At 38.7% G+C, this 15,629-nt stretch overlaps 1 protein-coding gene across 2 annotated transcripts in view; it reads right to left on the bottom strand.

The window, feature by feature from the left end:
• Window positions 1-7,246: 7,246 nt before the first annotated feature.
• LOC135219951 (WD repeat-containing protein 3-like) overlaps window positions 7,247-15,629 on the bottom strand; it is a 271,400-nt gene continuing 263,017 nt past the window's right edge. For both annotated transcript variants that reach the window (XM_064257236.1, XM_064257322.1), the window contains exons 19-20: window positions 12,691-12,913; window positions 7,247-7,430 (exon numbers count right to left, since the gene is read on the bottom strand). In XM_064257236.1, the coding sequence (XP_064113306.1) occupies window positions 7,266-7,430; window positions 12,691-12,913 (388 nt within the window). In that variant the 3' untranslated portion in view covers window positions 7,247-7,265. The remainder of the gene's footprint in view (window positions 7,431-12,690; window positions 12,914-15,629) is intronic.

Genomic DNA, 15,629 nt, shown 5'->3' on the forward strand with positions numbered 1-15,629 from the left:
GTGAGGCAAAGTATGGGGATAACAAGAGAGTTGGGTGGCTTTTTGACAGGATTTTTGTTGAGTATGTATGGGTTAATGAGAGTGTGAAAGCCAGGATTGTGGAACAGGCAAAGAGGATAAAGAGTAGTGTTACATATGGGAGAAAACATGGTTTTGATGAGGTAAGAATGAATGTTGGTGAGTCGTTGTCGATATATGTGTGCAGGTTGGAAACATTAGCCAGGAAAAAGTTTGGGGACCAAGGGATAAATGAGTGTCAAGAGTTAGTGAGGAAGTTGTTGGCAACTGTGCCTGAGTGTGTGTATGAGCTTGTAAATCTGAAACGTTAGGAGAAAATGCAATGGATGAATGAAAGGTTGACGTGGAAGTGTTAGGACTGAAGTGGCTGAGGTTATACCAGTTTAAGAGCTATAGGGAGGCAGTTTTGGAAGGGCCAAGGCGAATGGCAGAACAAGTGGTTGATAGGAGTGTTAGAGCCAGTAACATAAGTGTGGTTAGCCCTAAGAGAGATTGGAGTGCAAGCGTTGGAAGAGTAGGGTCGGTTAGTCGTGAACAAAAGCAGCAGTGATGTGGAAAGCTAGTACACAGGAAGAATGAATGCCGGTGGGCGTTGGGAGTGATCTTCGGGTGTGGGCAAACAGGGCATTTAGTGAGCAAGTGTAAGAGAGATAGGGATATTAAATTTTACAGGTGTGGGCAATTAGGGCATAGAGCAAGTGGATGTTGAGGTACCTGTGTGACTGAGGTTTGTGGTAATTGCAGGAAGAATGGGCATTATGCTAGGATGTGTAAAGAACAGCGGGCAAAATGTGTTGAATGTGGAATGGAAGGTCATGTGGCGAGTGTGTGAAGGGAAAAGAGAACGAGTCAGGTTGGGAATTCGGGAAACTAGGTACAAAGGGGATTCAGTTGGGTGGGTCCTCTGGCGGGCGGGCAGTAAGAGTGCGTGAAGGATTGTTGCATGAAAAAAGGTTGGGAAGAAGAGCTCATGAATGTATGAGTGTAAAAGTGAGGTGCAAAGGGCAGTGTTTGGTTGCTTTGATTGATACTGGGTGCCATGTCAGTGTTCTTTTAAGAATAGATGTGACAAGTTACGGAGTGAGTGCGAAATTAGGAAATGTAAAGGGGAGGTACGAGTAATAGGAAATTTGGGTATGCCTGTGGTGGGAATGTTGCGTGAAAATGTAGAAATCGAAGGGGTAGTGATGGATGAAGGTGACTTATGTGATCGAGGGAATGAGTGATAAGTATGATATGTTGTTAGGGTACAGGTTCCTGAAGAAGTGTGGGATGGTGGTCCATCCGAGCAGGAATATGATTGAGTTGCATAGGAAGGGGAATGTACGTGGAGAGTTGTACTTGGATAGGGATGGAGGGGTAAGCAGTAAAATATGGAAGGGAGTGCCATTGGTTGCGAAAGTGTGTAAAAGTGCTGCAGGAAGTAGAAGTTGTTAGTGTGAAAGTTGCATGGCCAGATAGTCTTGGGATTGTCAAAGGTATCAAGTGTGCATACGTGGTTGAAGGTGTGGATGCGAGCAAGTTGGTAAGAGCGAGCATGCATGTGCACGACAAGATTCTAGATATGGAGAATCCTCGGGTTTTTGTAGCCTCATTGCCAAGTGTTAGGAGAAAGCTAGTGCGGGGTATACATGAAGTTGATTGCGTGGGGTTGTTATATACATTGATGGATGTGGACGACAAAAGATATGTTGAGGTGCAGGTGATGACAGGTAGCATGAAAGAAAGTGATGAGTTGAGAGAAAGAATTGATGTGGATGAAAATGTTAGTGATGACGAGAGGGAGTGGTTGATGCAGATGTTGTGAGATAGGAGAGGTGCGTTGAGTATGACGACACTGGACGAGCTCTCTTCCTCTTTGATTCCTCCAAATTCTGCCAGACTTCTACCATCAGGAATAGATAAACATCACAGGGCAGCAGTGAAAGCTTCGTCCAGTGACATAACTCCAGGGTAGTAGTGGTAAATGAATATGATTACCAGCAGGGGATCAGTACACACACTCTAGGATCGGTATCACAACATGCTACGAGTCACAGGTACAATTCCAAGGTTAGGATAACCAATACAAAGAGCTACCCAACCAATACTGCTATAAACACAATCACCACTGTTAGTCTGTAAAATAATGAAAAAATAATTAAAGTAATAAGGATACTCTCACATCCAAGAGCAATGCCCTCTGAAGTGAGAGGAGATCCCCCAAACACCAACACCACACACCTCTTCTACCTTCGTCCGATAGTAAGTGAAAGGATAAAGGAGAAGAGAAATTACCATAAAAACAAAACAAGGACAAACCTCTGAAGTTCCCATCAGTAATTCCCAAGCGTAAGCATAATTTCCGAATGAATACGTCTCGTTACAGGATCAATATCACTCATGTTAAATACATGTCTCGCCCTCACATTAAAGGGCGAAAGAATGTAAATATGTTGGCATACATTTGCCACCGACTCTTAACACAAAGCAGAAAGGCAGTTATAAAGGCTATCACAAAAAGTAGGTTTGTATATTAATTGAATTTAATATTAATATCAAACACCGTATATACATATTTATTAAAAAAACAAAAATAAACAAGAAAGATCCCACAGGGCAGAAGGAGACACATGCATGGGTTGTTTGGTTGGTAGGAGAGAGCTCTCTGTCGAATAGGAGTTTTGGGGGTTGTAAGTCTTCTTGTGGTGTAGTTCAAAGGTGTAAGCTGGAGTATACTGGGATCGGAAAATGTGAACAGGTGGGTAGATTGCACATTTGTGTTCAAAAGGAAAGATCAGGCTAGGAAAATGTTCAAAGCCCCTAGAACAAAGCCCACCTACAAGAAAGGGATTAAAGCTCACTAAAATAAACTTAGAGTTCTAACTGGACATAAGACAGTCACTTCTTCATTGCCTACCATAGCAGTTAAATTAGGCACTACATACTGCAAACCTAAGAAGGACTTTCACTTTTGGTATATCTTTTCTCTAAGCAATAAAGAAAAGAGGTTGCCACTAGAACAAAGCCCACACACAAGAAAGGGCTAAGCTCACTGAGAAACTTTGCTGCAGTAAGAGCTGAAAGAAAAGTGTCTTCCAAGTTCTTAAGCAATGCCTTATCAAAAGCCTCAAGCTGAGGTTATGTTAAAATCTGGAGGACTGTCTAAATTTCATCATAAAACATGATAGGAGGATTGGAATTTCCACCACAAAAGATAGAAAACCTCTCCAAACTTTAAACCGTGAGTAATATTCTAGTCAGCATGATGCACAACTGCAGGCAATGTAAGGAAGAATCTTCTGATCGCTGTGACAGAAAACTGCTTTGCATACTTGAGATGCTGGCAGAACTTAAATCAGGCTATCTAGTGGGCAAGCACCAAGATCAATAAACTGACCACCATTATTATTGAAGATACACAAGTCTAACAGTGGAGGGCCTTCTAGCCTTAAAGATTACTTCCTTGGCCATTCTAGAAATCACCATGTGGTCAGATGAAGCACGTTGAGGTTTGATGGAATCTTCTCAAATAAGTCTGTAAAATCTTTCCTGAATAGAAGACAAGTAACATCTACCAACAGGAAAGGAAGTCAGGGGAACCATTCCCTTTTGGGGCCTTCAACAAGCTGTCAAAATCATCCTTGTGCTCTGCAAAGTACACAACTTGTAGAGTATTTCCTCAAAACAGCAGAGAAAAAGCGTAAGGGTCTGGATTCGACCATTTTTGAAGGAAGACAGCAATTGCCCATGCCTGAGGATTCTGGCATGGAGGGCAGTAAACTGGGAGAGTTGTGTTTTGGGCAGTCTTGAACAGATTGGTGTTTGGGTCTCCCCAGAGATTCCATAACTGCCGGCAAAACTGAGGAAGAGGAGACTATCTGACTGAAGACCTTGCCCCTTTTCTGATGAGTTGGTCTTCAATAACAATGGTTTTCCCTAGGACAAAATGAGGTAAAGGAAGCATGTTACTGGACTCTGTCAAAAGGAGAACAGAGTTTCCTTGCTAGTCTGAGCAAATCTCTTGATCAGTCTATCATTGTTTTATGTAAGACTTGAGGTTAAACTGTCCGAAAAGACTGCATAGTCTCTGACTAGATGTTCTGCTTGTGTAAGGCCATTCCAAACTGCCATAAGCTGTAGGTTGTTTACCTTCCAACTCCCTGGCATCAAATATTTCTCAGAATGGGCCCCCATTCTGCCTCCAAGACATCTGAGGACAGTGTAAAGGTTTTTGTGGTCTACAGGCCAATCCATTAAAGTCCTCAAAAGTGGTACAAAACTGTCATTAATTAAAAGGAAGAATTGAAAAAGCAACAAATCAGCATGTCCTACTCTATGGTTAATAAGATCCAAACTGACAGGCCTTGAATACTCAAACATATCTTTACTTAGTATGTATACGATGGATGGATGGATTATGAAATTTAGAGACAAGCACAAGTACTGGGACATTCAGCACCATAATAGAATGAAATAAATAACTTGATGATTAATGAAATGTAAATGAACGTGATGATAATCTAAAGGGAATGAAACTTAAAAGCCCTATTTCATTAAAAAAATAAACATAAAAAATTTAAAAAAATAATTTTTGTACTAAAATACAAACAAAAGTATAACTGTATATGCTTGTATACATTAGGTGAAAGGTAAAATTAAATATTATTAAAATAAGTCAAACTTTATAATATATATCAATCTCTTTTAAGAATTTGACAAAGTTACTGACATCAACATCATCTCCTAAAATATAAGGAAGATGTTTCCCTGAAAGACTGAATTTCCTAAGGGCAGCACCATACACTGAGCAACAAACCAGAACATGCTCAACTGTCACCAGGCAGTTATAGTGAGCACAGACTGGAGCCTCACTTCCTTAAGTATAAAGCTGTGTGACAATTGGGAATGACCAATACGGATGTCTCGTTAAAACAATCACAGTCCTTCTATCACTATGAAACGAAGACTGCCAAAAATTCAAATTAGGTCTGATTGCCTTCAGTTTCTTGTTTCTGGCCAGGAGGTTTGAGGACCATCGCTCCTGCCATTTGTTGCGGATATAGCTTCAAATAGGAAACTTCATATCAATGTGTTGAACTTCATGGGTATCCAGTGACTTTTTATTACATACCATTTTTTGCTTCTATCAGCTTTTTCATTATCTTTGATCCCTACATGGGCAGGAACCCAGCAGAACAAAACAGTGTTGTTTGCAAGAAATTCGAAAAAGCCACTCATGAGCTTGGAGAATCAAAGGATGTGATGAATTGCAAATATTAAGACTTTCCAAAACACTTTTAGAATCCGAATATATTACAAATTTCTTTTTCTCGGTGTGATAAACAATAGCTAATGCTCTATAAATGGCAGAAAGTTCTGCTGTATATACTGAAGCCGAATGAGGTAGCTTTGCAGCCTCATAAGAACCTATGTAATTACGGCTAGCCCAACTCACTCTCTCGACTTAGAAACATTTGTATAAATCTTATACACACCATCATGGGTTACATCATGTTCTAAAAATATACTCGTTGCCATTTCATCAGTAAGGTTCTTCTTAACCATAGTTTTGTTACACACTTTTCCTTTAGGGATAAGCCATGGGGGGAATCTGGAGGCAACAGAGATATATTCTGATTTTTAAAAGTATCATTATTTACTTCTTGATGTAGCCTTACCTGGAAAGGAACAGATGACCTTGGTTCAAATTTCCTGTTGTCAAGTTGGCAAATTACCTTATTGGAAGGATTTTCGGAACTGCTTTTAATGCGCATTAAATAGCGCAGACCAGTTTCTCCCGTCGTAAGTCAAGTGGCAATTGACGGGCATCTACATACAGACTCTCAACAGATGTTCGGAATGCACCAAAGCTAATTCGTAATCCCATGTTACCGACAATATTGAGGTCGTTAAGTTTACTTTAACATGCTGAAGAATAAATGACACCCATAATCTAGTTTTCATCTACAAAGTGCATCATAAAGTTTTGATAAACATTTCTTGTCAGCTCCCCATTCATATTAAACTACCTTCACAAGATTAAAAGATGCTTTTATTTTACATTTAAGGTTATCAATATGTTTGGTCCAAGTGAGTTTTAAGTCAAAAGTCATTCCCAAAAATTTTTCATCAATAGCATATGGTAAAATAGATCCCTTGAGTTTTAAATTAGGTATAACCTCTTTACGTCTGCTCCTTGAAAAGTGGATAGCAACACTCTAAATAGCTGAAAATTTACACCCATTTAGCTTGGCCTATTTGGAGACACAATCAATAGCTTTCTGTAGATATTGGCATGCAGATATAGGATCGTAGGCAGTGCAGCGAATGGCCAAATCATCCACGTACAATGAAGCTCGAACAGGGCTTGGAACTTCTTCCAAGTTGCTATTTATAGCAACTGCAAGAGGGTCACACAGAACACTTCCTTGTGGAACACCTTCCTCTTGTCTAAAGGGGGACGATAAAAAGTTCCCTACTCTCACTTTTATAAATCTCGGATAAGAAGGAATGAATTAACCAAATTAAGTTTCCCTTAATACCCCATTTTCTATGGTTGTTTAAGATTTCCATTACGCCAAGTAGTTTCGTAATCTTTTTCCAAATCAAAGAAGACCCCTAATATCTGACACTGAGTGACAAAACCCTACTGAATTTGGTTGGCGAGTCTCATAAGTGGGTTGAGGGTAGATCTATTTTTATGAAACCCAAATTGGAAAGGAGAGAAGCTTATTTGCTTCTAAGTGCCATACCAAGCGATAATTTATAATTTTTTCCATTAACTTGCAAACACAGCTTGTTAGTGCTGTAGGTCTATAACTTGGAGTTTTTTGGGGATCTTTATTTGGTTTTTGAACTGGGATTATGATGAAAATTTTCCAGGATCTTGGCATAATTCCAGTCTCCCAAATCTTGTTAATGCTCATAAGAAAGTAGCTTTTGGCTTCTTCAGGTAACTTCCTAAGTATTATATATAAAATTGTATCTTCACCAGGAGAACTGTCATCTGTTGAAGAAAGTGCTTCATGTAGTTCTTGAATCTTGCATTGTATGCCTTCCCGTTATCACCAGATAGATTCAGATTGACCCGAGTGTTCCTGAGTCTTTGGAATTCACTAGAATAGAAAGTTTATTAAGTTTATATAATTCATATAAACTGAGGCCGAATTTTGTAGCCATGGCATAAGAAACTGCCAAGTTGAACAAATATAAACCTTCAATGATGGTTAGGAATCATAAAGAAAAATAAAAAAACAAAAGTTTTATTATATAGTCATAAGTACTCTTTTTACAGCTCTCTCTTTTTTCTTCCTTTTCTGTTGTTTCGACTTTACCTTTGTTATTGCTTCAGCAAACATTTGATCTTCCGACCTTTGTTCCATTCTATTTGAGAGATGGCGTAATCCAGCAAGATTAAAGCCAACCATGTCCTGAAAATAGCAACTCATTACTAAAATTAAGTTAACCATGAGGAAAATATTCTTACTGAAAAAAAATATCAACCTCCACAATCCTATGATGGACAATTATTTACATCATAAATTTTTATCCAAAAATTAAAATAAAAAACACAACAACATTTAAGAAAGCCATTTTAATTGACTCATAGAATCTCTAGAAAAACTTTAAAATTTTTTCCACAACAATCAAATATTGCAACATCTATGCATACATGTAATTATTAATAGGTACATAAATAAAAATTAAAATAAAAAGAAAAAAAGTGTACTTCAGATTACCTACAAGTGAATGAAACTGAATCAAGAATGGAAGGCCATGGAAAAGGGACTAATGCATAGTACAAGAATGGATGCTGACCGAACCAACTACCCATGCGAGCTGGTAATTAGCCAGGAAACTCATGAAATGAGATACAAGATACTAGTCACAGTACTGCTTTTGATGTCTGTACAATACGAATGACAATGCGCATGCTATTCATAGTTAAACCTTGCTGAGTAAAACTTGTCCACTACCATATTAAATAAAGGGGCACAGTCACTATTTATTCATGCTGTGAATCAAGTGGACTAGTTTCCCATGCATATTCTATGTACTATCTTGTGGATGAGAAAAATCCAAAAAAGTTCATAAGCTTGAATGGAACCAATCTGCCCCTTTTATGCTCTATTGCCAATTACTACTTTGTAGTGCTTCTTCTATGAGAACCATGATTTTTGTATTGCCTATGTCCACATCAGTTATGAACACAATTTTTTCTGTGGTAAAAATCTAAAAAGCAAACCAAAGTCCTCTGCTCAGCCAAGGGACTAAAAAACAAGTTTCAATGATAATCAAATAATCTGTTGTCTTCAAACTGTCTCACTCACAAAATGGTACTGAGGTATGTTGCTCCTGCTCCTGTATATCCTATATCTTTATGTCAACAATCTGAGTTTCATGCCTTTTTAACAATTAGTCTGAATTAGCAGCAAGTTTAGTTTCAGGATGGTGAGGTATTACTGTCGCAAGCAATTATTTCAAGTTTAGAAAATATAGTGATGAACCAGTAGATGACTGCTACTATGGTCTGCTAATTGGGTGAAGTTATTTTCAGCTTCTTTATGTAATTAAAAAATGTCAAGAAATATGCAAGTGGTTCTCAAACTTCAGTTCCCCACATGGACAAGTACACAAATTAATATTCTAGTTTTTTATCAATCATCAATTTGAGTGTGCTGTCATGTTTGGACAAAAAAAAAAAAAACTGTGTACAGGCAGTTCCTGGTTATTGGCAGGGGTTCTGTTCCCGGGGGTGTGCCAAAAAGTGAAAACTGGCATTAACCGAAACTCAGTGATTTATGGGGCCATAAGTGCCTTACGGCACCGATAACCGGAACTAGTCCTGTCATGGAGCCATAAATTGCCAATTTTATGGCGCTAGACAAGCACCATAAAACCAGATGCTTGATAACCAAGTCCACTGATAACCAGGGACTGCTTGTACTTGTAATATAACACAATAATCAAGATTACAATTACATAATCAAGAACCCAATCATCTCTCACCAACAGGAGTTAAAAACAGCTTGTATTGAAAGAAGACTGCTGAGCCTTGACCCAGGGTGACATCTCTTGAAAATGGGCCACAGATAGGGCCTGAAAGTACTCGAGTGTGGAGTAAAATTAAATGTAAATACTTAGAAGTAAACAAGTTACACAGTGATTTTGTGGGTTTCTTTTTCAATCTTCAGAAGAAAACTAAAAGAAGTTTTTGTTTGGTTCAACAGCTTGTATGTTGATGACTGCCATATGTTATACATGTAGCACGCTAAGACATGCCCAAAAAACCCTTAATACAGCTATCACAAATATTACCAACTGGGCAAATTCAGTAGGATTCCAGTTTTTAATAGATGAAACAAATACAATTTTTTTCTATATAGATAAAAGATGGTTAAAACACCAAACAATTAAGCTATATCTTTATAATACTGAAATTAAATTCTGCACAAATGTTAAATACCTAGGAATGGTGTTAGATCAGCACCTGAACTGGAAAGCACACCTCAAATATATTACAGCAAAAGGCATAAAAGCCCTTGCCATATTGAAAAAACTATCACATACCAAATGAAGAACTGGACGTAACAACATGCTAATGTTATACAAAGCAACAGTACTATCTATAATAGATTATGGTTGCCCAATATACTCATCTGCCTGAGAAGCTACATTAAAAAAACAAGATGCATTGCATCATGAAGGAATACGTTTTTGCACAGGAGCATTTCGATCATCCCCTATAAACTCCCTTTTAATAGAAGCAGGTATATTACCCCTAAAACACCACTGCGACTCAATAACTATGCGTAGGGCCTTTCCCTTCAAGCAGGAACATCTCCCGCTGCTACCTGCTTTCTGAATTATAATAAAACCAAATATTTAATGAATTTACATAACATTACAAGCGCCTCAGTGGCGTGGTTGGTATGGTGTTTGCGTCCCACCTCGGTGGTCGCGGGTTCGATTCTCGGCCATTCCATTGAGGAGTGAGAGAGGTATATTTCTGGTGATAGAAGTTCACTCTCGATGTGGTTCGGAAGTTATGTAAAGCCGTTGGTCCCATTGCTGAATAACCACTGGTTCCATGCAACGTAAAAACACCATACAAACAAACTAACTTAACATTACACCAATTTTCCATCCAGCAATGGAACTCCCACCACCCTGGACTTTGAAACAAGTAAAAATATGTACGTACTGCTTTATCATTTCTTCTAAAAGAAATACCGTGGCAAACACAAAGATGTACCGCCAACATATGTTGGAGCACATCAAAAGTAGGGAAGATCAGCTTATGATCTATACAGATGGATCAAAAAACAACACTGGAGTGGGAACTTCAGCACTTTAGACCTCACAGCCATACAAAAGCACTGGATAATATCTAAGAAGAGAGCAATTTCCACCATAATTTTCAGTGACTCAAGAAGTACTATAGATGATATAAACTAGTCTCCAAATCACCTTGTACAAGAAATCCAAATAAAAATACATCAACTTATTCAGTCAGGACTATTAATAAAAATATGTTGGATTCCAGCAAGTGGGAATTGAAGGAAACGGAAGAGCAGCTACAGCTGCCAAATTAGCTTGCACTATTCCATCAACAATGACACACGGCCCAGAGTCAGACTGGGTAACCTCTATCAAGGCTTTAATATATCAAGACTGGCACAGATTGGACATCAGTGCCAACTACAGACAAACAGAAATATAAAAAGTGAAGTTCATTTATTGATGTCATCATCTCAAAGAGAAAGAGCTAAAGAAGTTAATTAACATGACTACGTATAGGCCATACTAGATTTTCACATGGTCATTTGATGTCAAATGCACATTCAGACCCAATGAAATGTAGTGTATGCCAAGCATCAATAACTGTCCAACACTTATTAGTTCATTGTCCAATTTGGAACTATCAAAGAAGCTTATATTTTCGAAACCCAACATTAAAAGGCATTCTATTTAATATAATCAGCATGTTCCTAAGTAAAACTGGTTATCTAAATAAAGTCTAATTTTTTTTTAGGATTAATTCCTGAAAACCAGCCCAAGAAGAGCCTTTATTAGGCTCAGAGTTCTGGCTAAACTAATACTTTATAATAATATCTCCCACCTTCAACCAAAAGTCTTTATTACACATAACGTGTGTAATAAAGCATATGTTATTACATAAAATATTTTTATACAAACCCATCCATCACAAAATAGCCTATAACTGTGTGGGACACATCCAGGTACACAGCAAAAGTTTCAAAAGGAACAATTCCACCCCTCAAGCTCAACTAACTCCCTATTACTTGATGTCCTTATCAATGCTCCTCATGCTACTGGGCCAATCTCTGTCAGAGAGAACAGGTAAGGGTGGAGGCTTGAGTTTATGATGAATGGGCCTGTACAAAAAACTTGTTTTATTGTTAGAACACTTTATCACATAACTCTTCTCAACTTGATCCCTAGTTTGGGTAACTTATTTCAGCAATCCTTCTCCAGCTGTATCTAACATGAATGGCACATTCCATAACTGGTTTTGGCAGATTTTTACAGAGATGCCCTTCCTGACTCCAATCCTCCCCATTTATCCAGGCCTGAATCATCATCTAGGAGGGGGATGAAGCAGGATGGTAGATGTACAGTAGCTGATAGAAGTCACACAGAAGGAAAGATGACAGGGAGTTGCACTGGAATAATCTCAAAGACTGCTTGGAAAGCTCTCACATGTTATGGAGGATTTGCCATTGAAAAAAATAAAAAATAGAAATCCGCTGGCATAACAGGCATAAAGCAGTAAATTGAAACCCCATAGCCATATCTAGTCATAAATAACAAGCTGAAATGAGGGCAAATCCAAGCTATTTAATTATCGAAGGCATGGTCTTAGTCCAGATTCCATAGGATGTCAGAGTGCAAGTCCAAGAAGGAATTGACATTGCCAAGATGCTCAACCATAGTCTATCCTGATGATCTATATGCTGGAACAACTGAGGGCTAGAGGGATAAAAGAACTTTTTTCCCACAGTTATCCCTACATTATGGGGTTGGTTGCCTGATGTGCCTTCTCCACTGCCTTCTATCAAAGGCATCATCCTCCACCATACCTCTTCTCCCAAAGACTGCTTGGAAAGCTCTCACATGTTATGGAGGATACATCTACAGACCCTTTGAGGGTAGTGCATGAAAATTGCATCCTACATGTCAAGAGTGAGTCTGTTTACCAACCAAGAAGAAACAGGAGGACAAATGAGGACTAATAATTGGCACCAATAAATTTAAAGTAGGCCAAGGTGATCTTAAACAAGGACCAAAGGTTTCTAGAAAAGAGACATATCCAACAAGAGAATTGTAAGGACAACCAGGCAGGTAGTTCAGAACCAAGGTCAAGCCCCAAATTGGAAATTTATGGGAATGCAGTAACAAATTACTGACACTGAAATTTCCATTAGACGAGGCTATGCTGACAGTGGGACTGGCAATGGGCAGTTCAAGAATTAATTGCTGAGAGAGAAGGGCAAATCTTAATCATAATGGCAGACAGGCACTCTGAAGTAAAGCTCCCTCAGCACTGAGGAAGAATAGCTATAATACTACATTATATCTAAATAAAAACTCATTTACTATCATTATCTGTTTGAGGCATTATGGGGAATATAACACCTCTATATCACACACAAATGTCTTGCTTACCTTCAAATTATTTAGCTTTACAGGTAAGATTCTTGCCAAAGCATGAATAATAGGTGCTGCTTTAGCAGAAGCTATAAGTTGAGGCAAGTTTATCCTGCAAGCCAAAACCAAAATCCTTCCAACAAGTTCAATTTCCCAACTGTGTTCTAAAAGACTCTTCAGCACAACTAAGAGTTCCAAAATACGATCTAGGGGCAACATGATGATTGCTTCTTCCAGTTCACTGTAGAAGATATAAAAAAAAGCATTATTTGTATCGTAGCAAAATCCACAAATTACATTTTTGTTCATATAGGATGGAATGATGGTGACTCATGTTTATCAATGTGTTACTTACTTAATCTCGCCTATTTACCATATCATGTGCATAGTACCACTGAAACATGCTTTAACACATTAAACTTCAATATTTGCTGAGTAATCCTTTCTATTACAATCAGTTTCATCAACAGTCGATTCATCCATCCCCAATCTCACTTATGCTCTAAGCTGACAACAGTGGAGATGGTACAAGTGGAAATTTATATTAACCCTTAAACGCCGAATGGACGTATTAAACGTCGAGTCAAAATCTCCCCCGATTTCCGAATGGACGTACCATACGTCGGCTCAAAAAAGTTTTTTTAAAAATTCGCGGAAAAATACTTATAGGCCTACCAGCCGAAAACTTTTGAATCACGCGCCTTGGGGGATGCTGGGAGTTCACAGATCAAGGCGTTGTTTTGTTTACAATCGTTATGCAGGCGCGCAAGCGCGAATTTCTTTCTTATCGCACTAAAAAGTATCAGTGACACATCTCAAAAATTATTTCGTCACTTTGACATAATTTTTGCACCGTTTTAAATTATCCGTTACATGAAGTATTATATATGAAAATGTGTGCAATTTTATGTAGAATACAACAAAAAACTACTCATGATTGTAACTTTTATCAGTTTTGAAATATTTCCATATAATTAACGATAAGTGCCAAAATTTCAACCTTCGGTCAACTTTGACTCTACCGAAATGGTCGAAAAACACAATTGTAAGCTAAAACGCTTATATTGTAGTAATATTCAACTATTTACCTTAATTTTGCTACAAATTGGAAGTCTCTAGCACAATATTTAGATTTATGGTGAATTTATGAAAATGAAATTTTCATTATTAAAATGAAGTTTTATTGTATACTTACCGAACAATTATAGAGCCGTGATTTCCACGAGCGGCAGGATACTAAATTCAAATTTAGCGCGTCGGCGTCGCCAACACTGGTGGTGATGACGTCATCTCCCTCCACTCGCGGGAGAACCAGGTACAACTGCCCAGGTGAATCCAATTCTTTCTGCCCGTCCGTCCACCTAAGGGGAGGAGGGTGGGTATAATCATAATTGTTCGGTAAGTATACAATAAAACTTCATTTTAATAATGAAAATTTCATTTTTATTGTAGTGTCTTACCGAACAATTATAGAGCTGATTACACATTTATGGGAAGGTGGGATTCAGTGGACCACTAGTATTTTTAAATGGTTACATTTATTGCAATACCAGTAAACACTCAAGGTGTCTGTTGTACCTTACCTTGTAAGAGAGCTACAGCAGACTGTTACTGCCTCTGGTCGGTGCTCTTCTTACTATTGTAGAGGAATTGGAATTTGACCAAAGTTAGCCTCTACAGGATGGAATCCTTCCGTAGTTCAAGCGAGTCAAGGCTGACTGACGGAGGATAGTAACAACAAAGATTGCCCTTGCCCTGGGCTAAGACCAGAAATTCAATCATACAAAACATTTGTCACCAACACCAGATTTAAAAACATATATACCCAACCATTGTAAAATCTGACCTAACAGACTGGTGAGTATCCCAGGTACTCAGTACCCCCAGCTTCCCTTGAACTCGACAACCTATTCAAGGTGAAAAGTTAGCATAGAGGTGACGACCCCTGTGCCGTTTCTCCCAACACCATGCCAGAAACCGCCACCGGACCTAACGTTTTACAATTCTCGAAAACCGTTTCTATCTCTTTGAGATAATGACTCGCAAAAACCGAATTCGATCTCCAGAACGTGCTCTGAAGAATCGAAGCTAAAGATAAATTCTTTCTGAATGCTAAAGAAGTTGCCACTGCTCTAACCTCGTGAGCTTTAACTCTCAGAACGAAAGAATGTCGTTCTCGGACTTGCGAGTGAGCTTCCCTGATAAGCTCTCTAATAAAGAACGTATAGCATTCTTAGAAAGAGGACGAGAGGGATTTGAACCGAGGTCCAGAGCTTAGAAGATTGTCCTCTAATACCCTTAGTGGCAAACAGATACTGCTTAATAGCCCTGACTGGACATAAGAGCCTTTCCTCCTCCTCATGTCCAACCAAATCAGCTAAGTTCCTTACCACAAAACTCCTCGGCCAAGGATTAGAAGGATTCTCATTTTTGGCTAGAAAGGTCAAAGATACCGAAAATACAGCATTGCCTTGAGAGAAACCGACTCTTTTGTCTATAGCGTGCAATTCGCTGACACGCTTAGCAGAAGCTAGTGCAATAAGCAAGAGTGCCTTCTTAGTCAAGTTCCTGAGTGAAGCCGACTTCAAAGGCTCAAACGGTGGCCCCATGAGGAACTTAAGCACCACATCTAAGTTCCAAGCCACTGTATCTTGCGGGAGCTTAGTGGTTTCGAAAGACCTAATGGAGGTCCGACAGATCTGAATTGGAGGAAATATCCAAACCTCGATGTCGAAAAACCGAAGAGAGCATGGCTCTATATCCTCTGATCGTCGAAGGAGCCAGTTTCTTAGAGTTCCTAAGAAAATAGAAGAAAATCTGCTATTTCTGTTAAAGAGGTCGCAGAAGTAGAGACTTTAGCACTTCTACACCACTCTCTGAAGATTCTCCACTTCCCTTGATAAAGTTTGTTAGAAGACTCTCCTACAACGAGCGATAGCTTCTGCAGCTCTTCTTGA

This window comes from Macrobrachium nipponense, chromosome 11, assembly GCF_015104395.2.
Source record: "Macrobrachium nipponense isolate FS-2020 chromosome 11, ASM1510439v2, whole genome shotgun sequence".
Lineage (NCBI taxonomy): Eukaryota > Metazoa > Arthropoda > Malacostraca > Decapoda > Palaemonidae > Macrobrachium > Macrobrachium nipponense.